This window comes from Oncorhynchus kisutch, linkage group LG8 (genome assembly GCF_002021735.2).
Source record: "Oncorhynchus kisutch isolate 150728-3 linkage group LG8, Okis_V2, whole genome shotgun sequence".
NCBI classification, from domain to species: Eukaryota; Metazoa; Chordata; class Actinopteri; order Salmoniformes; family Salmonidae; genus Oncorhynchus; species Oncorhynchus kisutch.
This window is the reverse complement of record NC_034181.2, coordinates 28,829,146-28,853,901: the sequence shown is the minus strand read 5'-3', so window position 1 is coordinate 28,853,901 and position 24,756 is coordinate 28,829,146. Positions and strand designations below refer to the sequence as shown.

Genomic DNA, 24,756 nt, shown 5'->3' with positions numbered 1-24,756 from the left:
AAGCAAAGCGACAAAAACAACAACACAGAGTTACACCAACAAACATACAGTCAATAACACAATAGAAGAATCTACGTACAGTGTGTGCAAATGTAGAAGAGTAGGGAGGTAAGGTAATAAATAGGCCGTAGAGGCGAAATAATGACAATTTAGCATTAACACTGGAGTGATAGATGTGCAGATGATGATGTGCAAGTAGAGATACTGGGGTGCAAAATAGCAAGAGGATAAATAACAATATGTGGATGAGGTAGTTGGATGGGCTATTTACAGATTGGCTATATACAGGTATAGTGATCGGTAAGCTGCTCAGACAGCTGATACTTAAAGTTAGAGAGGGAGATATAAGACTCTAGCTTCAGTGATTTTTGCAATTCGTTCCAGTCATTGGCAGCAGAGAACTGGAAGGAAAGACAGCCAAAGGAAGTGTTGGCTTTGGGGATGACCAGTGAAATATACCTGCTGGAGCGCATGCTACTGGTGGGTGTTGCTATGGTGACCAGTGAGCTGAGATAAGGTGGGGCTTTACCTAGCAAAGACTTATAGATGACCTGGAGCCAGTGGGTTTGGCGACGAGTATGAAGTGAGGGCCAGCCAACGAGAGCATACAGGTCGCAGTGGTGGGTAGTATATGGGGCTTAGGTGACAAAACGGATGGCACTGTGATAGACTACATCCAGTTTGCTGACTAGAGTGTTGAAGGCTATTTTGTAAATGACATCACCGAAGTCAAGGATCGTATTCTTTTGCTGCCAGTAACTGATTTGACTTATGATTTGTACCTGCACTGTGTATACAAAACAGTAGGAAAACCTTCCTAATATTGAGGTGCACCATTCTAAGTGCTAAACATTTTGCTAGAATACGGGTGTCACAGCACAATAAAGCGAGATGTCTCCAGTTGAGGTGTACAGGGCTTTTATATTAGCCATTTGCCTCATGCTCCAATAGTAATGTAACCAGGCCCTCTCTTTGGGTTGTTGATGAAAAAGCATGCAAGCAAAGGTTCTTTGATTTCTGTCAAAAAGAATAATAATAATTTGCCCATTCAGAAAGAGTTCATTGCCATTAGTAGTTAATCATCAGCTGTCAACCTCTCATAACATAAGTACAAACATTATCCTAAGTGGATATTATCATAGTCTTCAGTGAAGATGACATTACAATAAAGTTCTGATAACAGGGTTGGATGCTCCTCGAAATAAAAAAATGAAATATTGTACTTGCACCTGTAATATCTAGTGGGGTAATAATAAATGAAGCCCTAGAGAGGAATGCAGTTATGTGACAGTTTTCTTATGTTCTACTAGTATTACTAGTGGAACAGTGTGATGATAGTTTCTAATCCACTAGTATTACTGTTATGAAAAATGCATAATCTAATGTTTGCACAGCTCGAGTCAGACTGACCTGGCCAGTTCAGAGTTCCTGTCCCGACACACAGCGGTCTGAGCGGTCTTCTTCTTGTCCCCCGTGGTGACTCCTCCAGCAGCCTCCTGTGCCAGAGCCTCCACAGGCGGGCCCACGCTCACTATCAGCCCAGACTGGGCCCACTTATTGGCCTTCCTCAGGGCGGCTGCAGCCTCCTCGGTGATTACCTCACAGCTACCACTCTGGTGGGGTGAAGGAGCAGATCAGCCAGGAATAATGGTATGATTTTTATTTTTTTATATATTTTTTTATTTAACCTTTATTTAACCATGTAGGCTAGTTGAGAACAAGTTCTCATTTGCAACTGCGACCTGGCCAAGATAAAGCATAGCAGTGTGAACAGACAACACAGAGTTACACATGGAGTAAACAATTAACAAGTCAATAACACAGTAGAAAAAAAAGGAAAAAAAAGGGGAGTCTATATACATTGTGTGCAAAAGGCATGAGGAGGTAGGCGAATGATTACAATTTGCAGATTAACACTGGAGTGATAAATGATCAGATGGTCATGTACAGGTAGAGATATTGGTGTGCAAAAGAGCAGAAAAGTAAATAAATAAAAACAGTATGGGGATGAGGTAGGTAAAAATGGGTGGGCTATTTACCGATAGACTATGTACAGCTGCAGCGATCGGTTAGCTGCTCAGATAGCAGATGTTTGAAGTTGGTGAGGGAGATAAGTCTCCAACTTCAGTGATTTTTGCAATTCGTTCCAGTCACAGGCAGCAGAGAACTGGAACGAAAGGCGGCCAAATGAGGTGTTGGCTTTAGGGAAGATCAGTGAGATACACCTGCTGGAGCGCGTGCTACGGATGGGTGTTGCCATCGTGACCAGTGAACTGAGATAAGGCGGAGCTTTACCTAGCATGGACTTGTAGATGACCTGGAGCCAGTGGGTCTGGCGACGAATATGTAGCGAGGGCCAGCCGACTAGGGCATACAAGTCGCAGTGGTGGGTGGTATAAGGTGCTTTAGTGACAAAACGGATGGCACTGTGATAAACTGCATCCAGTTTGCTGACTAGAGTGTTGGAAGCAATTTTGTAGATGACATCGCCGAAGTCGAGGATCGGTAGGATAGTCAGTTTTACTAGGGTAAGTTTGGCGGCGTGAGTGAAGGAGGCTTTGTTGCGGAATAGAAAGCCGACTTTTGACTTGATTTTCGATTGGAGATGTTTGATATGAGTCTGGAAGGAGAGTTTACAGTCTAGCCAGACACCTAGGTACTTATAGATGTCCACATATTCAAGGTCGGAACCATCCAGGGTGGTGATGCTGGTCAGGCGTGCGGGTGCAGGCAGCGAACGGTTGAAAAGCATGCATTTGGTTTTACTAGCGTTTAAGAGCAGTTGGAGGCCACGGAAGGAGTGTTGTACGGCATTGAAGCTCGTTTGGAGGTTAGATAGCAGTGTCCAAGGACGGGCCGGAAGTATATATGGTGTCGTCTGCATAGAGGTGGATCAGGGAATCGCCCGCAGCAAGAGCAACATCATTGATATATACAGAGAAAAGAGTCGGCCCGAGGATTGAACCCTGTGGCACCCCCATAAGAGACTGCCAGAGGACAGGACAGCATGCCCTCCGATTTGATTAATGAACACGCCTTCACAAGTAAAAATGTTTATTTCACTTAGTGACAGCCAAATGACATATGAAGCCACATTAAACAGGCCTGACCTTGGTCATGTCTCTGTCCATCTTCACCACTTTCTCCATGTTTGCTCCAGTTCCAAGGCGGAATGGCCGGCCCTCTGAACTGCTGCAGGCCACCAGAAAGAAGGTGTCAGAGAAACTTTATGGATGGTTTGGCACACAAAAGGTGTCAGGAGGTATTATGATGAGTCTTACCTGAGCAGTGGCTGGAGCACCTCATGAGAGGACTGGTCCTCCCTCTTGTGGATAAAGATGGACAGTTTGCCATCCACAGCCTCGCTCTCCTCCCCCGCATCCTTATCAGACTTCAGGGTTCCTTTGGGGCTGGAGCGGCTTAGGCTGGTGTCTGGCTCTGAGGAGCTGGGGGACAGCAGGGTCTGGCAGCCTGGTGAGGGACATGGTGTTAGAAAGATCACTAACTGAGACCAGAGATCTCCTGACCAACATGTCGAGACCAAAGGCTACTACCTGGTACTACGTAGTCAGCCAGCTTGGCCAGCAACAGGGCAGCAATGCGCGAGGCGGGGTCGGCGGCATCCTGCTGCTCAGCATCCAGGGTGTTGATGGAGTAGCTCCAGGCGGGAAGCGCCACGTTGCCACAGTCCTCCACACTCATCAAGGGCAGGGCAGCGCGGCACAGCTGCAGGATGATCAGCACCAGCTTGGGAGACGGCCGCTGGTCCAGCAGCAGGGACAGGAGCTTGGACACACAGGCTGGCTGGCTCAGGATGGCCTTCCCTATGTGGCTCCTGGAGAAGCACCAGACAGTCAGGAATAATTAGAAGACGAAAACCTAACAGTCATTTCTAAAACCCAGAACATGAAATAACATTGAGCCCTCATGTTGATAGGAGTTTGTTTAAGGTGTTGTCTTGTTGTCTGGTGGTGATTACCTGGACAGGTCGTTGAGCAGGCTGAGGACATCTTGCAGGGCGTCGTTCCCTGCTGCCTGGTTCCCACAGCACTCTGTGGCTCTGGCCAGGTGGTTGGTCAGCAGGCTGGATACCTGCCGGGCCAGACCCGAGTGCACCGCATCTGTTGAACCACCTTTAGAAAGGGGTAGAGGGATTTCTGTAGTAGCTAGAATCACCACACTGACTATTATTGTAAATAAACACTGATGTGAGGTTGCATCTTAAAGTCTGATCATCTGTATTCAAAGGTCCTCAAAGATGAAGTCATACCTATGTTTCTGAACATAAGCTATTTTAAATCAACCCATCTTTCCTCTGGTTTCTGAATTAGTGACCTAATTCAACTTTTGTCAAGCTTGCCTAACTTTTACCTCCAACTATTCTTCTGCATCTTGTCCTCACTTTCATAAGAGACCCTGAAGACATTGAGACCGTCTTTCAAACATTCCTCTTCAGCTAAAGGCACAGTGCAATATCAATATATTGGAAACTGAAATGTTCTTACATGCTCTGCTTGAGTGCTGAAGTTCTCTTAATTTCTTGGAGTGAGCTACCTGCTTCACAAGCTGATAAGTCCCCCACCCTCAAAAAACTATATTGCATACCTTCCACCTTCTCCCACTCAATGCAGCGGTTGGCCAGCACCTGGAAAGCAGCCCAGGCCATGGTGGCCACCTTCTGCTTCTTGGTTTGCTTCTCATTGGAGCTGCAGTCCCTCTGGCCACTCAGGCTGCACAGGCGGTCCATCAGATGTACCAGACCACTGCGCACCAGGCACTGCTCCTCACTCCTACAGGAACACAGGACCAGACGGGTTGGGGTTTGGAGGATGGCAATTATTGGAAGTCAGACATTTTTGGGTGCCAGGGGAATGAGTTAAGTTGTTTGTTACAAAAGCAGTTACAAAACAGTTTTCCAAGAGTAGCATGAGAAAGATGGAGAATCATTTTCTTGCCTGGTATAGGGGATGGTGCAGAGCATGCCGATACTGTTAGCACAAGCGATGGGGTAGCGGGCACATAGTGACACTACAGACGTCATGGTCTCCCCAAAGGCCTCCTGCACCTGCTCCACCATTCCCCCACAAGTCAGCTCCTCGATCCTGCAGAGGACACACACAGATACACATACATTTAGAAAACTACATTTTCTTTCAGAATGTTAATTGATGATAGGTTTGTGTGTGAGTGTGTCTGTGTCCATCCCTTACCTGGGCCCTCCCTGCAGCACCATGGTAACAGGGCCCACCAGATGAGTGACCCCGCCCACCCTGACTGCGGCGGTGAGCAGCTCCCTCATGTGAACCAAGGCCTGCTTCCTCGTGCTGCCCCGCCTCCACCGTGTCTGAGCCGCAGACAGGAAACTGCTGCTGGACACCTGGAGGAGGAAGAATTAGGGTAAAATATGAGTAGACTCATCTTCTCTAATCATTTGGCACCAAAAACTATTTCAGTGTGTATGTGCAGTGACTTTGTGGTGGACTTACAGACTGGTCGGGCGTGGTCCCAATGAAGGCAAAGAGCTGTCCCAGCAGCACACTGTACGTTGGCTTGTCCCGGCTGTCCTCCATGGATAGAGACTGCAGCAGTGTGAAGGAGCTGCTGCGGTGACTGGTAGGGTGGTGTCGCCTCCTACAGTAGGGGAGGACAACAAAGTGGAGGGGTGAGTACTCTCTCCATTCATCATCAACTTAGTGTAGTTACACTTGTAATCCACTTTCTTGGTGTCATCAAAAACAGTTCAGTGTACAGAAAACCTTTGGCTGCTGTGTGTGAACTCCAGGTCCTGGTTGGCGATCATTTCCAGGTCGGAGGGTGCAGACATGCTGCGCAGGAAGACTGGCTGCTTCACCCCGGGGACCACCGTCTTAGTGTCTGACACAGACTTACAGGCTGCAACAACAAAAAGCCAGTATTGGTTACCTCTATTTCATCATACTACATGCAGGCAGTCAAAGTAAATCAGGGAGGGCTATAGAGGAGCAGGTGTAAGCTAGGGAAGTGTAGTAGGTTGGGGAGGTGCAGTAGGTTGGGGAGGTACAGTAGGTTGGGGAGGTGCAGTAGGTTGGGGAGGTACAGTAGGCTGGGGAGGTGCAGTAGGTTGGGGAGGTACAGTAGGTTGGGGAGGTACAGTAGGTTGGGGAGGTGCAGTAGGTTGGGGAGGTACAGTAGGTTGGGGAGGTGCAGTAGGTTGGGGAGGTACAGTAGGTTGGGGAGGTACAGTAGGTTGGGGAGGTGCAGTAGGTTGGGGAGGTGCAGTAGGATGGGGAGGTGCAGTAGGTTGGGAGGTGCAGTAGGTTGGGGAGGTACAGTAGGTTGGGGAGGTGCAGTAGGTTGGGGAGGTACAGTAGGCTGGGGAGGTGCAGTAGGTTAGGGAGGTACAGTAGGTTGGGGAGGTGCAGGTTTGGGAAGTGTAGTAGGTTGGGGAGGTGCAGTAGGTTGGGGAGGTGCAGTAGGTTGGGGAGGTGCAGTAGGTTGGGGAGGTGCAGTAGGTTGGGGAGGTACAGTAGGTTGGGAGGTGCAGTAGGTTGGGGAGGTGCAGTAGGTTGGGGAGGTACAGTAGGCTGGGGAGGTGCAGTAGGTTGGGGAGGTGCAGTAGATTGGGGAGGTGCGGTAGGTTGGGGAGGTGCAGTAGGCTGGGGAGGTGCAATAGGCTGGGGAGGAGCAGTAGGCTGGGGAGGTGCAGTAGGCTGGGGAGGTGCAGTAGGTTGGGGAGGTACAGTAGGTTGGGGAGGTACAGTAGGTTGGGGAGGTGCAGGTTTGGGAAGTGTAGTAGGTTGGGGAGGTGCAGTAGGTTGGGGAGGTGCAGTAGGTTGGGGAGGTGCAGTAGGTTGGGGAGGTACATTAGGTTGGGGAGGTGCAGTAGGTTGGGGAGGTGCAGTAGGTTGGGGAGGTGCAGTAGGCTGGGGAGGTGCAGTAGGTTGGGGAGGTGCAGTAGGTTGGGGAGGTACAGTAGGTTGGGGAGGTGCAGTAGGTTGGGGAGGTGCAGTAGGCTGGGGAGGTGCAGTAGGTTGGGGAGGTACAGTAGGCTGGGGAGGTGCAGTAGGTTGGGGAGGTGCAGTAGATTGGGGAGGTGCGGTAGGTTGGGGAGGTGCAGTAGGCTGGGGAGGTGCAATAGGCTGGGGAGGAGCAGTAGGCTGGGGAGGTGCAGTAGGCTGGGGAGGTGCAGTAGGTTGGGGAGGTACAGTAGGTTGGGGAGGTACAGTAGGTTGGGGAGGTGCAGGTTTGGGAAGTGTAGTAGGTTGGGGAGGTGCAGTAGGTTGGGGAGGTGCAGTAGGTTGGGGAGGTGCAGTAGGTTGGGGAGGTGCAGTAGGTTGGGGAGGTACAGTAGGTTGGGGAGGTGCAGTAGGTTGGGGAGGTGCAGTAGGTTGGGGAGGTGCAGTAGGCTGGGGAGGTGCAGTAGGTTGGGGAGGTACAGTAGGCTGGGGAGGTGCAGTAGGCTGGGGAGGTGCAGTAGGTTAGGGAGGTACAGTAGGTTGGGGAGGTGCAGTAGGTTGGGGAGGTACAGTAGGTTGGGGAAGTGTAGTAGGTTGGGGAGGTGCAGTAGGTTGGGGAGGTGCAGTAGGTTGGGGAGGTACAGTAGGTTGGGGAGGTGCAGTAGGTTAGGGAGGTGCAGGTTGGGGAAGTGTAGTAGGTTGGGGAGGTGCAGTAGGTTGGGGAGGTGCAGTAGGTTGGGGAGGTACAGTAGGTTGGGGAGGTGCAGGTTTGGGAAGTATAGTAGGTTGGGGAGGTGCAGTAGGTTGGGGAGGTACAGTAGGTTGGGGAGGTGCAGTAGGTTGGGGAGGTGCAGTAGGTTGGGGAGGTGCAGTAGGCTTAGGAGGTGCAGTAGGTTGGGGAGGTACAGTAGGCTGGGGAGGTGCAGTAGGTTGGGGAGGTGCAGTAGATTGGGGAGGTGCGGAGGTTGGGGAGGTGCAGTAGGCTGGGAGGTGCAGTAGGTTGGGGAGGAGCAGTAGGCTGGGGAGGTGCAGTAGGCTGGGGAGGTGCAGTAGGTTGGGGAGGTGCAGTAGGTTGGGGAGGTGCAGTAGGCTGGGGAGGTGCAGTAGGTTGGGGAGGTACAGTAGGCTGGGGAGGTGCAGTAGGTTGGGGAGGTGCAGTAGATTGGGGAGGTGCGGTAGGTTGGGGAGGTGCAGTAGGCTGGGGAGGTGCAGTAGGCTGGGGAGGAGCAGTAGGCTGGGGAGTTGCAGTAGGCTGGGGAGGTGCAGTAGGCTGGGGAGGTGCAGTAGGCTGGGGAGGTGCAGTAGGCTGGGGTGGTGCAGTAGGTTGGGGAGGTGCGGTAGGTTGGGGAGGTGCAGTAGGCTGGGGAGGTGCAGTAGGTTTGGGAGGTGCAGTAGGCTGGGGAGATGCAGTAGGTTGGGGAGGTGCAGTAGGCTGGGGAGGTGCAGTAGGCTGGGGAGGTGCAGTAGGCTGGGGAAGTGTAATGTAGGAAGGTGTAAGCTTAGTTGTACCTGGCGTGCCAGCAGGCGTGGTGCTCAGGCTCCTGCAGTGAGGAGCGATGGTGACGTGGAGCAGCAGCTCTGTGCGGTTCATCAGGCTCTTCACCAGGGCTTTGGTTTTGGCCAGCGGCACACCACTCTTCAGGTGGACAGAGTTCACCTCCTGGAAGAACTTCTCCCTGTGGACAAATTCAGATGATCACAAACCAGAAGACAACATGGAGTCTTCGAAAGCAGTGTAGATGTTACCTCATCAGTCAACATCTGTATTGTCACGTCGCTCTTCTCTTACCTCAGTGTGAGGACAACGTTTTCCAAATCACTGCAGTCCAGTGGGACCTCTTTTAGTGAACACAGCAATTCTAGTTCCTTCATTTTGTTCTGGGGAAACAAACACTAATTATGTGAGCTGAACAGTGAACAATTTTAAGAGAATCTGTGGAGAATTAGAGGTAGAGGGATGTGTACCTCAAAGAAGTGGTAGTCATGGAAGAATGGAGCATTGTTCTCCAGCTTTCCCTGCTGAGCTTCCTCCACCTCGTTCTGCCACTTCTGTTCCAGCTCTGCTACACTCTGGGGGGGAGGGCAACAGACAAAGTTATACACACATACACACACTTGGAGAGGGGAAAGCTGAATTGTGCCACTTGTGTACCTGCAGCTGGCGCTCCATGGCGTTGATCTTCTTGAAAGTCTCGGCCATGATCTTACAGAGCAGGTCGTACTCCTCAGCGTGCTCCTCGCGGTACTGGAAGTTGACGAGTGACTGGAGAGCATCCACCAGCGTCAGGTGCTTTATCACACACGACACTATGACCTCCTCCATAACGTCTGGCCTGATCACCTCCCTGACACGGGAAAGTCAGAGAGAAAGGGGGAGAAAAGGATAGACAGTAATGACTGGTTAAAATAGAATTAGGATGGCAGTTGTGCAAGCCTGCCGTAGATATCGTCACCCCTTCTCACTTGATGCTGGGACGGAACTGTGGTCGCCCCCTGCCGGACACCTCTCGTAGCCGGCCCATGATTCCTGGAGGCAGGCGGATACGGGGCAGGTCAAAGTAGGCCCCAGGCATGAGGCCCGGGGGAGGGATGAGGACATCAGAGGGGTAGGTGAACTCCTGGTCCTCCTCGATGGTGAGGGGTAAGGGTGAGGGGCTGGGGGTGAGGGCTGGAGAGAGGGCACCATTAGCCTCCACCTGCCATTGGCACCTGAAGGAAACACAAAGCAGAAACACAAAGCAGCCTCTGCTGTGTCACACATGTTATTTTACTCATTTATTCTTATACATTGATTATAGCTGTGTACGACTGTGCTTCTATATTGCAGTGCATTTGTGCTATCTATATGGTGGGCTATGTATCATTCTCCATTTATGCTGTGTCACCTTTGGAGCAGCTTGGAGCAGAGCAGGTCATGGCAGGCGTCCTCCTCTCGGGTTACTTCAGGTCCATTGTATAGGATGCGGAGCATGGAGCAGGCTAGTACAGACAGACCCAACGCCAGGTCTGCCAGGAAGGGGAGACCCCCAGAGACATCCTCCGATGACTCCTGGAGTGGGAAAACAGAGACAGTTCAATGTAACACTGTAACAACGTCTGGGTGTGTATGTCCAACATGGCAGCAACATGCTAAAACTCATGCGGTATTTTACAACTCCACAGCTGTGTGCACCTGGGCTCGGACAGTGCAGGAAAACCCCCACATGGCTTTGTCTGGGGTGTTGTGCTCGCGCCCACTCCTCATCTCAAAGGAGAACGTCACTGTGTCCCCCTCCACCTTGACCAGGTCTTTGGGCCAACCTGTCCCTAGGACACTGCGACTGCCATAGCCCAGAGTGTTGCCTCCATACTCAGTCACCTTGCGACTGTTAGTGTTGGGCCCGGCATACATCACCAACTGGAACATCAGAGAGAAAAGATCAAGTAAATACTCTTCTTTTCAATACTAGACATGTTATTCCATAGCTTTACCAGGGAAATATGATGTGGGGTGTAGAGGTGCAGCGATTGGTCACCTTGTCGTAGTCGTACTGTGAGGAGCAGCGGGAGTCGAAGCGCAGGTAGAGGCAGCGTGCTCCTGGAATGTGTACCGTCTCTTTGAACTTATAGTTGTCTCGCACCGGGTGGACCGTCTCCACCGTCTTCCCAGCAGCCCACGGGGCAGGGATCTTCAGGCCTGTTAGGAAGCCTGGCTCCTCCCGCTCATCTAGGATTCTAAAGCTGGAGAAGGACAGACCGTCATCGGCGACAGAGGAAGTCGTCAGGGACAGAGGAACATTCGTCAGGGACAGATACACAAACACACTTGGAAAACCAGGCTTATGGTCCTGATAAACCTGGCCTACACAGAGGACCGTGCGTGCACTTACTTGTCATCAGCAGCAGCAGGCGTTTTTTGGCCCAGCGGCCCTCCTACCAATGGAGTGCTGTCAGTGAAGAGAGGAGACTGGGTCTTGAGCAGCAGAGCAGTCTGGGAAATGACCAGGGGAAACCCATATATATATATACTCATTCTCCTTCCAAATTATCATCAACCTTCATTTAACAATCACCACATGTCTACACATATTCCACCACAGAAACTAGAGATGACGGCTACAAGTTCTAAACCAGAGAGGAATATCTGCATTGAGGTGAGACTGTTTGAGAGCCCCCACCTGGCTGGTGTAGAGGACAAGCTGCACTAGTTGGGGCATGAGGGCGTCGGCGAGCGCAAGTGTCTGCAGGTTGGGATGCATCAGAGAGGTGAGCAGAACCGGCAGCAGGTGCCCCAGCATTGTAGCCTTGGTAATCTGCTCCAAGCCCTTCAGCCTGCGGCCCAGGAGGAGAGGAAGAGGGGAAGGAGGGGAGAGGAAGAGTAGGGACAAGGAGGAGAGAGGAAGAGGAAGAAAGAGAATGAGAGAGAAATGTTAGATGAGAGGTATGTAGAAGAAGAGGCAGACAGAAAGGGAACATGCAGATACACAGGCAACAGTTTGAGGGCTTAGGGGTAAGCAGACAACAGGTAAAATGACAGGTAGACAGGCAACAGGTAGACAGGTAAAGCAGAGAGGGGAGTGGTGATGGTCACCTGGTCTCTCGGTCAGTGATGTCACTGTTGATGAGGGCAGTGGTCACCTGCTGCAGGCTCTCCAGCACCTCGTCACACCCCACCAGGATCTTGGTGGCCAGCGAGAGGATACTGGTCTGCAGCTCCTGGAAACCACACACAGAAAAGGCAATGCTTCCGTAACGGTGCCTACTTGCTTACAACAGGAAAAACAACTACATGAATTCCAAAAAAATGTACAGTCGCAGCTATACTATGTGCCTGTGGGTAAGAAAACAAACACCCATAGATAAAAGCACTAAGAAAAAAGGGCTTACTGTTGAATATGCTAAATGGGGTGGCTATGCTGTGTCATGATTGACATTTCCTTACTCCATTGCTGCAGCAATTGAGGCCGCTCAGAGAGAGAGAGAGAGAGGGAAAGCGAGAGAGAGAGGAAGAGAAGAGAGGGGCGGACATATGGACTCCACATGAACAGACAGCAGTAGGGGTATTTAAAGGGGGTGTTTACCTGTACCTTCATTGTTTCCCCTTGTAGGGAGTTGTCACTGTCGTCGTTGTCGTCGGGGCGGATCAGAACAGTGTTGCTAAGCAGGTGGTTCTGAATGGCCATGAGGTAGCGCAGGCTTGATGAGGCCACCTGGTAGAAGGGAAGGAGGGAAGTCAGTATACAAGGGTAACACACAATCTACTGCTGATTAGATAACAGACGGTCTGACCAGACAAAGCCCAGTTGATCCTCGGTGTAGTTGAGCAGTGACAGAGACACATACTGGCACAGTGGAGAGAAGCTTCTGGAAGTCATCCCTGGCGACAGTCTGACATTTGGTGATAAGACGGCAGGATTCACGGACAACGGTCTTCAGGATGCTGTGCAGGAGTTCATCACTGAGTCTGATGGGGAAACACAGGAGAGAGATGCTCAGACTGATTCAGCTGCACAACCCTCTAATACAGAGGCAGTGTCATATTGCATTATTATTAATGGGATAGAACATTTTATGGCATCAGGTTACTCAGAAAAACCCTTTAGCTCTGGTTAGGGGAGGAATTGAGAGTTATTTTTCAAGCAGGAATGCATGAAATTGCAAAGTGTTGAGCAAATCTCTGCAATAGCGGTGCTCTACCTGTAATGGTCATCTTCGTCACTCCCAAATCGATTTTTCTGCAGCTGGTCAGCCAGGTTGGTGAGGATGACATCACGGAGCTGGGACAGACCACTGTTCCTCTCCCCTAAAGATCACACAGATACACACAGACCACATTCAGCGATTCCATTGTACCAGATACAAGCCCTATACGAAGATGATTAGAATGTGTTAAGAGTGTGCATAAAACCCAATGAGTAGGTTGCAACTATCACCTTCTGTCAGGACCAGCTTCAGCAGATTGTTGAGTTCAGACTCCCCCTGATACAAGGTATTCAAACCCGAGCTACAGAGAGGGAGAGATAACCGAGACAGTAGATGCCAATCAAGGGACCGATAGTTGTCTCAAAGTCCAGGTCTTTATGTGTGTCCTGTGTTTATGGTTATGAATTTGTGCTGTACTGTGTTTACCTGATAGCCAGACACACTTCTGCCTGGATCTCTGGTCCGATCTGATCCACCGGTGCCATGAGCAGCTGCCACAGGAGCAGACCTGAACGCCGCACGCTCTCCCTGTTCTGCTCCGACTGAGGGTTGAAGAACCTGAACACCACCTGAACGGCAAACACCAATGTGTAAATATGAGTGATTTAGACGTCAGTTGGACTCCAGGTAGCATCACAGCAGCAGGCTGGATCTCCAGCTCTACCGTACCTGGAATACCACCAGGATGCAGCGAATGATGCAGCTGTCCCCATTGACCATGGCTTTCTCCATGATGTCACAGATGCTGCTGAAGTGGCGAGCATCGATGGGGTGCTGCTTGCCCAGGAGGGTGCCCAGGGGCAGGCTGCTGCTGGCTGCCAGCAGGTTGAGCTGGTGGATGCACATAGCGCCCACATGGTGAAGCAGCTGGTTGATCACCTCACCGGTGGCCACGGTCTCCTCTGCAGCAGGGAGAGAGAGGAAGGGAGGGTAGTAACTATTAACTGCCTGATCTCACGTGAATGAAGAAGCTGGTTCAGACACTATTTAGCCTATGATTCTGCAGCACATCACTTGAGGTCAGCGTCGATTGACAAACAGGATTAGGGCTGTTTTGGTTACCTTTGGGTTCTTTGATGACATTGCTGACGCCAAGCCTATGGCACATGTGATGGAAGGCCTGGTTGCCAGGGTTACACCACTGGTCCATGTAGTCACTGGAGCAGGTCCAGATCAAGTTGTTGAGGGCGTCATAGCAGGCTCCTACAGCACATAGGAAAGGTTGCAGGGGTTACAACACAAATAAGTGCTGCACTTTATACATTTCAGCTCACACAGAAAAAAACTAATTCCTGAACAGGAGCTTACCTAGCCCTGCCACCTGGGCACCCCTGCCCAGAGAACTGCCAGGGGCATCAATGAGGTCTGCCCGGCTGCTGAACTGACCATCAGCTAGGTTGAACACCAGACTGGACGAGAGGACTGATCAGAGAAAGAGAGGAAAGCAAGTCAACAAACATGCCACTGACAGTAGAAAGAAAAGAGACTTAAAAACACAACAGAGATTCCCAGTGAAGATGAACATGTCTGCTCTTACTTTTCAGGGAGGACAGACCGCTGGTGCCTCCAAACAGGGAGCGTGTGGTAGAACTGCCAGACACGCCGGGCGGAGACGCCAGCATCACCAGAGAGGTCCCACACACATACATGGGCGTCTTCCTCAGAGTCTTCAGAGGGAGGCCACAGCTAGTGTTCACTGCTGTGGAACAGGAGCAAAGATATGCTTCAACACACAACATAAATATACAGGACTAAGGGACGTGAAGTGTGAATTGCACAATGTGATGAGGATAATGGATTCAATCATAATTTTCACTGCCTGGTTATTTCACATTTAATTGAGTGTGAAACAATGTGTACAGTATATATGTATAAATAGTGTGAGTGTATTATGTCTATTGAGTGTGAGTATTACCGGACTGCTCCTCCTTGACAGTGTTGGAGATGGCAGAGCCGGTGAGAGCGGCCAGCGTGGCGGAGTGGGAGGCGCGGAAGCGCGACATGCGACTCAGCAGCAGCTCGTTTAGACACTTGGAAGACTCGCCCTCCTTCCGTGTCAGGATCACCCTCTCCTGCAGGACGTCTGCCACACACAACCCTGTCTCCGTCTGCACCGGGAGGAGGAGGAACAGAGGGGTGAGAGAGGGGAATGAGGGAAGAGCTTTGCTAAGCATTGTTGAGAGGCTAGATGAAGCATGCTCACTTACCGACAGCTGAAAGACATCCATGAAGATGGAGTGGCCTTTCTGGGTCTTCTCGTTAAGGCTGGCGGGAGACCACACCCAGTACAGGTAGGTTCCATCTGAGCACAGGTGCAGCGTGGTCACGCTGCTGCCCACAGGGAAGTGGTGGGCTGGCATTGACACGATCTGGCACGCCTGAGACGGGTAGAAAGAGCACAGTCAGTCTTTTAGTGGAGATACACTACAGTGTAATTTGGTCATCATAAGTGACGTCATGAAGCCTGTCACTAGATGTCAGCTGGCGTACCTGAAGGGTGAAGGGGTCGATGACGTGGCACAGCTGATGGGGCTTGAAATCAAAGGAGGCGGGGCGGTGGAGAAGACGGCCGCTGCTGAACACCACCCAGCCCGCCTCAAACTCCTCATTCCGACAGTACACAAATCCCCTGCACAAACACAAAACCAGGCTCTCCATTTCCTTTGACATCTTGCTCAGAAAGTGAAATCAGAGGGGGATTTCCAGTAGGGCAGAAGAAGGGAACAGGAGGTATCCCTGTGGCAAGGGTATTTTATTGTGGCACTCACACTTTTTGAGAGGGTAGATATTGTAGATAGATTGAGGCTTCCATCAATGTAATTGTCTGCATAATTTCTAATCCCCCCCCCATACATTTGTTTGTGTGTGTGTGTATATACACATATACACACACATACAGTACCAGTCAAAAGTTTGGGCACACCTACTCATTCAAGGTTTTTTCTTTATTTGAACTATTGTCTACATTGTAGAATAATAGTGAAGACATAGTGAAGACATCAAAACTATGAAATAACACATAGTAATCATAGTAACACATAGTAACTACATGGAATCATGTAGTAACCAAAAAAAGTGTTGAACAAATCTAAATATATTTTATATTTCCGAGATTCTTGAAAGTAGCCACCCTTTGATGACAGTTTTGCATTCTCTCAACCAGATTCATGAGATAGTCACCTGGAATGCATTTCAATTAACAGGTGTGCCTTGTTAAAAGTTAATTTGTGGAATTTCTCTCCTTCCTAATGCATTTGAGCCAATCAGTTGTGTTGTGACAAGATAGGGGTGTTCTACAGAAGATTATTTTGGTAAACGACCAAGTCCATATTATGGAAAGAACAGCTCAAATAAGCAAAGAGAAACGACAGTCCATCATCACATGAAGGTCAGTCAATGTGGAACATTTCAAGAACTTTTAAAGTTTCTTCAAGTGCAGTTGCAAAAACCATCAAGCGCTATAATGAAATTGGCTCTCATGACGACAGCCACAGGAAAGGAAGACCCAGAGTTAACTCTGTGCAGAGGATAAGTTTTTGATTTTTGGTTCTATCTGCCATGTCTTTGTGAGACGCAGAGTAGGTGAACGAATGATCTCCGCATGTATGATTCCCACCGTGAAGTATGGAGGAGGAGGGTGATGGTGTGGAGGTGCTTTGCTGGTGACACTGCCTGTTATTCATTTAGAATTCAAGGCACACTTAACCAGCATGGCTACCACAGCATTCTGCAGCGATATGCCTTCCCATCTGTTTTGCACTTAGTTTGACTATCATTTGTTTTTCAACAAGACGATGACCCAAAACACACTTCCTGGCTGTGTAAGGGCAATTTGACCAAGAAGGATAGTGATGGAGTGCTGCATCAGATGACCTGGCATCCACAATCATCCGACCTCAACCCATTTGAGATGGTTTGCGATGAGTTGGAGTTAAGTTAAGAGTTAAGAAAAAGCAGCCAACAAGTGCTCAGCATATGTGGGAACTCATTCAAGACTGTTGGAAAAGCATTCCAGGTAAAGCTGGTTGAGAGAATGCCAAGTGTGCAAAGCTGTCATCAAAGCAAAGTGTGGTTACTTTGAAGAATCTCAAATATAAATTATATTTTGATTTGTTTAACACTTCTTTGATTACTACATGATTCCATATGTGTTATTTCATAGTTTTGATTCACTATTATTCAACAATGTAGATTTTAAAAATAAAGAAAAACCCTTGAATGAGTAGGTGTGTCCAAACTTTTGACTGGTAGTGTGTGTGTGTGTGTGTGTGTGTGTGTGTGTGTGTGTGTGTGTGTGTGTGTGTGTGTGTGTGTGTGTGTGTGTGTGTATACACACATACACTAATGGACAACTACTCTCAGGCTTCTACTTCCAGCATATACATACATTTTCCTCTCACTCTCTCTCTGCATTATCACTCTCTCTGCATTATCCATCCATCTGCATTATCATTCCATCTACATTTTCTCTCTGCATTATCGCTCCCTCTGCATTATCACTCCCTCTGCATATGAAAGCAGGGGTGCCATGTTACCTCAGTGTCCCGTGCAAACCGGAGCCCAGCTTGCTGATTCCTCTCCCAAAGGAGTTAGTGGTGTAGAGATAGAGCCCGTCTGTGGCCAGACAGCGCCCCAGGTCTGTGTCTGCAACAGCAGGGAGGGAGGAAGAGACGGAGTGAGAAACAGCAGAAGAGGGAGAAAAACGGAAGGAGGGGTAAAGAAACAGGGAAGGAGGGGAAAGAGGGAGGACAGTATAGAGAGCACGGGACAACAACAGTGAAAGGGGTGAGGCAACAAGACGATGTCCATCCGTTTGCTTTCTCACATCTTCCCGACAGTGTGAGGAACCATGGTGCAGGCAGCAATGACAGTCATAGTATAGCCCTAATTGTCCGATTGATCATTTGTGTTTACATATACTACTACTACTAATAATAATAGTTTATACACTACATGACTAAAAGCTTTTTAATTCCGTCATGGAAATAATTGTATTTCCTATTACCACATCATATATGATTTCTATGCCTTTAGTTTTCCATGTGGGCCAATTCATCGATTAATTCTGAAAAGCTATCCAAGGACTGTTCCATAAAGGTATGTTTTAGGGTGGGATATTGTATTTTGTAGAATCCATTTGTTCTCTTCCATACTTTTATAGTGTTCTTAACAATGAAGTTGTTCATGTTTTTAGCTTTATCCTTTGAAAATAGACATGTAAAAAGATTCTGGGGATGAGCATGCACATCTTCAATATGTACCCATTGTTGCTCTTTAGTACATTTAACTACACTGCTCAAAACAATAAAGGGAACACTTAAACAAAAATATAACTCCAAGTCAATCAAACTTCTGTGAAATCAAACTGTCCACTTAGGAAGCAACACTGATTCACAATAAATTTCACATGCTGTTGTGCAAATGGAATAGACAACAGGTGGAAATTATAGGCAATTAGCAAGACACCCCCAATAAAGGAGTGGTTCTGCAGGTGGTGACCACAGACCACTTCTCAGTTCCTATGCTTCTTGGCTGATGTTTTGGTCACTTTTGAATGCTGGCGGTGCTTTCACTCTAGTGGTAGCATGAGACGGAGTCTACAACCCACACAAGTGGCTCATGTAGTGCAGCTCATCCAGGATGACACATCAATGCGAGCTGTGGCAAGAAGGTTTGCTGTGTCTGTCAGCGTAGTGTCCAGAGCATGGAGGCGCTACCAGGAGACAGGCCAGTACATCAGGAGACGTGGAGGAGGCCGTAGGAGGGCAACAACCCAGCAGCAGGACTGCTACCTCAGCCTTTGTGCAAGGAGGAGCAGGAGGAGCACTGCCAGAGCCCTTCAAAATGACCTCCAGCAGGCCACAAATGTGCATGTGTCTGCTCAAACGGTCAGAAACAGACTCCATGAGGGTGGTATGAGGGCCCGACGTCCACAGGTGGGGGTTGTGCTTACAACCCAACACCGTGCAGGACGTTCGGCATTTGCCAGAGAACACCAAGATTGGCAAATTCGCCACTGGCGCCCTGTGCTCTTCACAGATGAAAGCAGGTTCACACTGAGCACATGTGACAGACGTGACAGAGTCTGGAGATGCCGTGGAGAACGTTCTACTGCCTGCAACATCCTCCAGCATGACCGGTTTGGCGGTGGGTCAGTCATGGTGTGGGGTGGCATTTCCTCCATGTGCTCGCCAGAGGTAGCCTGACTGCCATTAGGTACCGAGATGAGATCCTCAGACCCCTTGTGAGACCATATGCTGGTGCGGTTGGCCCTGGGTTCCTACTAATGCAAGACAATGCTAGACCTCATGTGGCTGGAGTGTGTCAGCAGTTCCTGCAAGAGGAAGGCATTGATGCTATGGACTGGCCCGCATGTTCCCCAGACCTGAATCCAATTGAGCACATCTGGGACATGATGTCTCGTTCCATCCACCAACGCCACATTGCACCATAGACTGTCCAGGAGTTGGCGGATGCTTTAGTCCAGGTCTGGGAGGAGATCCCTCAGGAGACCATCCGCCACCTCATCAGGAGCATGTCCAGGCGTTGTAGGGAGGTCATACAGGCACGTGGAGGCCACACACACTACTGAGCCTCATTTTGACTTGTTTTAAGGACATTACATCAAAGTTGGATCAGCCTGTAGTGTGGTTTTCCACTTAAATTTTGAGTGTGACTCCAAATCCAGACCTCCATGGGTTGATATATTTGATTTCCATTGATAATTTTTGTGTGATTTTGTTGTCAGCACATTCAACTATGTAAAGAAAAAAGTATTTAATAAGAATATTTCATTCATTCAGATCTAGGATGTGTTATTTTAGTGTTCCCTTTATTTTTTTTGAGCAGTGTATATTTCACAAATAAAAGCCTTGGGTGGCGAGTTGATACAATTCCAAGTCTGGAAGGTTAAAACCACTCTCAGACTTAGGAAAATGTAAAACCTTACTTTTTATTCTAGGAGTTTCATTTACATATATAAAGACTTATGACCAAGAATCCTTTTTTAAAGAATGTCTTCGGTGGGATAATTGGTATTATCCAAAATATATAAATACAACTTTTGGGAGCCATGCCCTTCTAAAAAGGTTTATTCTACCTGTAAGATTTAAGGGGAAATTGTTCTATTTAAATAAATCTGTTGTTTTCATGTTGTTGAATAATTGGGTAAAGTTATCTTCATATATTTGTTCATATATTTGTCCCTTAATAAGCATCTTAAGTACTGTATATGCCATTTAGCAGACACTTTTATCCAAAGTGACCTACAGTCATGCATGCAGACATTTTATGTACAGAAGGGTTAATTAAGTCCCACAGCCAGCCAGTTCTAATACATTCTCTTGCTGCCATGTCTATGCCTCTCAACTGGCCTCCTATAGGGGGAGCTGTTGAGGTCCTATAGCCTTACAGGGCTCTCCAAGGTCAGCTCATCGTGTGGAGGAAACAAGTCATCCCCCTCTCTTCCTCTTTCTCCCCTTAACTTCAGCTAGTCACCACCCTGCCCTATAACCAACACATGATGCCATCCTCAGCAGCCGCAACCAATGAGACAGAATGAAATCAGCATGATGACTCCATGTCTCCCTCTCTGGCTAAATGTTAGAGTTCTAACTGGCTGCAGACAAAGGACAAAATATAAAAGATCTAAAGAGGTGAACAGACAAATCATAATAAGAGGCAGCGAGGATTTTGAGGGCCAGCAGAATCACCCCAACAAGTCTTGTCAATTAAAACACAAAATAAAATGTCTAGGCTTAATTCACTACCTGTATCCACAAAAAAGGAAACACACCTAACTGCACATACAGAACACTCCCATACAAATTATTCTATAATGGTACTGTGAGAAAGAATACTCTGACAGCACAAAAATGACCCATAGTTCAATAGACCGGAATATATTTTGAGCTTTCAAAAAAAGCAACCCCCCCCAAGGCCAATGGAGCTAATGTTCTCACATACACATAGGCTTTAAAAAAGCGTCAGTATAGAGACAAAGTAGAGTCGCAATTCAACGGCTCAAACACGAGACGTATGTGGCAGGGTCTACAGTCAATCACAGATTACAAAAAGAAAATCAGTCCCGTTGCAGACATCGACGTCTTGCTCCCAGACAAATTAAACAACTTCTTTGCTCGCTTTGAGGACAATAGAGTGCCACTGACACGGCCCGCTACCAAAGCCTGTGGGCTCTTCTCCGTGGCCAACGTGAGTAAAACATTTAAACGTGTTAACCCTCGCAAGACTGCAGGCCCAGACGGCATCCCTAGCCACGTCCTCAGAGCATGCGCAGACCAACTGGCTGGTGTGTTTACGGACATATTCAATCAATTCCTATCCCAGTCTGCTGTCCCCACATGCTTCAAGATGGCCACCATTGTTCCTGTACCCAAGAAAGCCAAGGTAACCGAACCTTGCACTCACCGGCCCGTTGCACTCACTTCCGTCATCATGAAGTGCTTTGAGAGACTAGTCAAGGATCATATCACCTCCACCCTACCTGATACCCTAGACCCACTCCAATTTGCTTACCACCCCAACAGGTCAACTGATGATGCAATCGCCATCACACTGCCCTATTCCATCTGGACAAGAGGAATACTTACGTAAGAATGCTGTTCATTGACAATAGCTCAGCATTCAACAGCATAGTACCCTCCAAGCTCATCATTAAGCTCTCCTGTACTCCCTGTTCACCCATGAATGCGAGGCCATGCACGCCTCCAACTCAATCATCAAGTTTGCAGACGACACAACAGTGGTAGGCCTTTTTACCAACAACGACGAGGCGGCCTACAGGGAGGAGGTGAGGGCCCTCGGAGTGTGGTGTCAGGAGAATAACCTCTCACTCAACGTCAACAAAACAAAAGAAATGATCGTGGACCCCGCTATCCACATCGACGGGACAGTAGTGGAGAGGTGGAAAGTTTTAAGTTCCTTCTGCGTACACATCACGGACAAACTGAAATGGTCCACCCATACAGACAGCATGGTGAAGAAGGCGCAACAGCGCCTCTTCAACCTCAGGAGGCTGAAGAAATTTGTCTCGTCATCTAAAACACTCAAGCTTCTACAGATGCACAATCGAGAGCATCCTGTCGGGCTGTATCACCGCCTGGTACGGCAACTGCACCGCCCTCAACCGCAAGGCTCTCCAGAGGGTAGTGAGGTCTGCACAACGCATCATCGGGGGCAAACTACCTGCCCTCCAGGACACCTACAGCACCCGATGTCACAGGAAGGCCAAAAAGATAATCAAAGACAACAACCACCTGATTCACTGCCTGTTCACCTCTTTACCATCCAGAAAGCGAGGTCAGTATAGGTGCATCAAAGCTGGGACCGAGAGGCTGAAAAACAGCTTTTATCTCAAGGCCATCAGACTGTTAAAACAGCCATCACTAACATAGAGAGTCTGCTGCCAACATACTGACTCAAATCTCTGGCCATCTAAATAAATGGACTTAATAAAGGTATCAGTTGTTACTTTAAATAACGCCACTTTAATAATGTTTACATATTCTACATTACTCATCTCATATGTATATACCATCTACTGCATCTTGCCTATGCCGCAGTCATCGCTCATCCATATATTTATATGTACATATTCTTATTCATCCCTTTACATTTGTGTGTATAAATAAGGTAGTTGTTGTGAATTTGTTAGATTACTTGTTAGATATTACTGCATTGTCGGAACTAGAAGCACAAGCATTTCACTACACTCGCATTAACATCTGCTAACCATGTGTATGTGACAATAAAATTTGATTTGATTACCTTTGCTCTCTGCCCCTCCATTGCTGCTGTCAGGTGTAGGCAGCATGTCCTCAAAGCCCCAGGAAACGCTGTGCTTGCCCCCGAGCAGACAGGACGGGGAGCCTGGCCCCCCCTCCAGCACTAGGAGTCTGGGTGGGACAGACAGGGAGAGAAAGAGGTCACAACCACGGCAAGACAGGGAAGGGACACAAGGGTGTCTCGCCAAGCACATCCAAACATAAGGATACTAGACTCACTTGTAGAGCACATCAGCCACAGGGAGCTGGCCCAGGTCTGTCTGTTTCTGCAGCAGGTGAACAGTGTGGATAAAGGTCTTTAAGGACCCCCTGGAAACACAAAGCACGTGGGTTAAACTAGGGAAACGGAGGGAGCGAAAGTCAGTGCAGTTGAGAGGTCTTCTCAGGTAGTTCCAGTTAGTCCCAGTGTGCACTAGTGTGTGTGTGTGTGTGTGTGTGTGTGCGCATGCTTCTAGGATAGTGCAAAATGTTACTTTACAGTCATTCTAAAAATGGATGACATTTTGAAAATCGTCATCTACACACAATACCCTATAATGACAAAGCGAAAACAGGTTTTTGGAAATGTTTGCAAATGTATTAAAATTAAAAAACAGAAATACTTTTACATAAGTTTTCAGACCCTTTGCTTTGAGAGTCGAAATTGAGCTCAGGTGTATCCTGTTTCCATTGATCATCCTTGAGATGTTTCTACAACTTGAATTGGAGTCCACCTGTGGTAAATTCAATTGATTTGACATGATTTTGAAAGGCACACACTAGTGATGCACCGATATGACATTTTTGGCCGATACCGATATTTTCCTTGCCCCAAAAAATCGATACCGATAATTGATTTTTACAATTTTAGCAGCCTTTTAAGCATTCTAGTACAGTTAAATAGTTAACATGTAACGATATTCGTCTTCCTCTGACAAGGCGTATGAAGGATCGGACCAATATGCAGCGTGGTACGTGTCCATGTTGATAATTTATTAACATTGAACACCAAAAATAAAATAACAAGGAGAACGAATGAAAACGAAACAGTTCTGTCTGGTAAAGACACAGAGACAGAAACAATCACCCACACCTAAAATGGGGAAAACAGGCTACCTAAGTATGATTCTCAATCAGAGACAACAAACGACACCTGCCTCTGATTGAGAACCATACCAGGCCAAACACATAAACACAACATAGAAAAAATTACATAGACTACCCACCCCAACTCACGCCCTTACCAAACTAACACAAAGACATAATAAAGGAACTAAGGTCAGAACGTGACATAACACACACATGGACGCAGCGGTCTAAGGCACTGCATCTCAGTGCAAGAGGCGTCACTACAGTCCCTGGTTCAAATCCAGGCTGTATCACATCTGGCCGTGATTGGGAGTCCCATAGGGTGGCGCACAATTTGCACAGCATCGTCAGGGCCGTCATTGTACATAAGAGCTTGTTCTTAACTGACTTACCTAGTTAAATAAAATAAAAAGTATATATATACACACGCACGCACACACCAAAAAGTTATTTTGTTGGCATTTACGTACGTCCTCATTACCAGTAAAACATAATCAAAACCTATTTCTTTCACTTACTTGCTGTGCTGTTCCGTTGTTCATTTGTTCAGTCGTTTCATTCTCAACCAGGATATCTATGGAATGCCGTTTGGGTCTTTGCGTGTCAAAAATAGCACGACATAATCTGTTTCAGTAGCTACAGTTAGCTAGTTAACAATACAGCAAGGTGTCGTCACCTAAAACAACCCTCATTTATAAGACAGTTCTTATTTGTTGAATAGTTGTCGGACCCATCTATGTGAAGCTAGCTACAATAAGGATTAGGCACAATAGTGGACCTTGCGGTTAGCCTTCAAAATAAAAGTATAGCATAATGCTACTATTTGTATTCATATGACATCACTGTCAATGGCAGCGTAGCCTAGTGGTTCGAGCTTTGGACTAGTAACCGAAAGGTTGCAAGTTCAAATCCCCGAACTGACAAGGTACAAATCTGTCGTTCTGCCCTTGAACAGGCAGTTAACCCACTGTTCCTAGGTTGTCATTGAAAATAAGAATGTGTTCTTAACTGACCTGCCTAGTTAAATAAAGGTAAAGAAATACCTTTATTTTGAAGGCAAACAGCAAATTCCACTATTGTGCCTAATCCTTACTGTGGCTAGCTACACAACACATAACCCGGTCCGGTCAAGACCCACAAGACAGATGAAGCTAGCTGGCTGCTTATAACGTTAGCTTTGGGCAACAGGGTTAAGTAGCTGGCTAGCTATTTATTTTCATGAACTGAAGTTCAATTTCAATAGGCGAACAACAATACTTACTCACAAG

At 48.0% G+C, this 24,756-nt stretch overlaps 1 protein-coding gene across 2 annotated transcripts in view; it reads right to left on the bottom strand.

Moving 5' to 3' along the window:
* LOC109895907 (probable E3 ubiquitin-protein ligase HECTD4) overlaps positions 1-24,756 on the bottom strand; it is a 77,498-nt gene that overhangs the window by 25,839 nt on the left and 26,903 nt on the right. Inside the window, exons 3-38 of one of the 2 annotated variants that reach the window (XM_031830058.1) lie at positions 22,640-22,729; positions 22,404-22,531; positions 17,153-17,261; positions 15,108-15,246; positions 14,825-14,995; positions 14,533-14,725; positions 14,155-14,316; positions 13,926-14,039; positions 13,680-13,820; positions 13,287-13,519; positions 13,044-13,186; positions 12,848-12,918; positions 12,612-12,717; positions 12,258-12,378; positions 11,996-12,124; positions 11,506-11,630; positions 11,093-11,246; positions 10,805-10,905; positions 10,451-10,655; positions 10,108-10,332; positions 9,821-9,984; positions 9,399-9,644; positions 9,088-9,280; positions 8,901-9,005; positions 8,725-8,813; positions 8,445-8,611; positions 5,757-5,892; positions 5,487-5,631; positions 5,211-5,377; positions 4,956-5,102; positions 4,606-4,790; positions 3,980-4,133; positions 3,555-3,835; positions 3,282-3,471; positions 3,111-3,192; positions 1,411-1,613 (exon numbers count right to left, since the gene is read on the bottom strand). In XM_031830058.1, coding sequence (XP_031685918.1) covers positions 1,411-1,613; positions 3,111-3,192; positions 3,282-3,471; positions 3,555-3,835; positions 3,980-4,133; positions 4,606-4,790; positions 4,956-5,102; positions 5,211-5,377; positions 5,487-5,631; positions 5,757-5,892; positions 8,445-8,611; positions 8,725-8,813; positions 8,901-9,005; positions 9,088-9,280; positions 9,399-9,644; positions 9,821-9,984; positions 10,108-10,332; positions 10,451-10,655; positions 10,805-10,905; positions 11,093-11,246; positions 11,506-11,630; positions 11,996-12,124; positions 12,258-12,378; positions 12,612-12,717; positions 12,848-12,918; positions 13,044-13,186; positions 13,287-13,519; positions 13,680-13,820; positions 13,926-14,039; positions 14,155-14,316; positions 14,533-14,725; positions 14,825-14,995; positions 15,108-15,246; positions 17,153-17,261; positions 22,404-22,531; positions 22,640-22,729 — 5,514 coding nt within the window. The remainder of the gene's footprint in view (positions 1-1,410; positions 1,614-3,110; positions 3,193-3,281; positions 3,472-3,554; positions 3,836-3,979; positions 4,134-4,605; positions 4,791-4,955; positions 5,103-5,210; positions 5,378-5,486; positions 5,632-5,756; positions 5,893-8,444; positions 8,612-8,724; positions 8,814-8,900; positions 9,006-9,087; positions 9,281-9,398; positions 9,645-9,820; positions 9,985-10,107; positions 10,333-10,450; positions 10,656-10,804; positions 10,906-11,092; positions 11,247-11,505; positions 11,631-11,995; positions 12,125-12,257; positions 12,379-12,611; positions 12,718-12,847; positions 12,919-13,043; positions 13,187-13,286; positions 13,520-13,679; positions 13,821-13,925; positions 14,040-14,154; positions 14,317-14,532; positions 14,726-14,824; positions 14,996-15,107; positions 15,247-17,152; positions 17,262-22,403; positions 22,532-22,639; positions 22,730-24,756) is intronic. The other variant, XM_031830059.1, reaches the window with a different exon arrangement.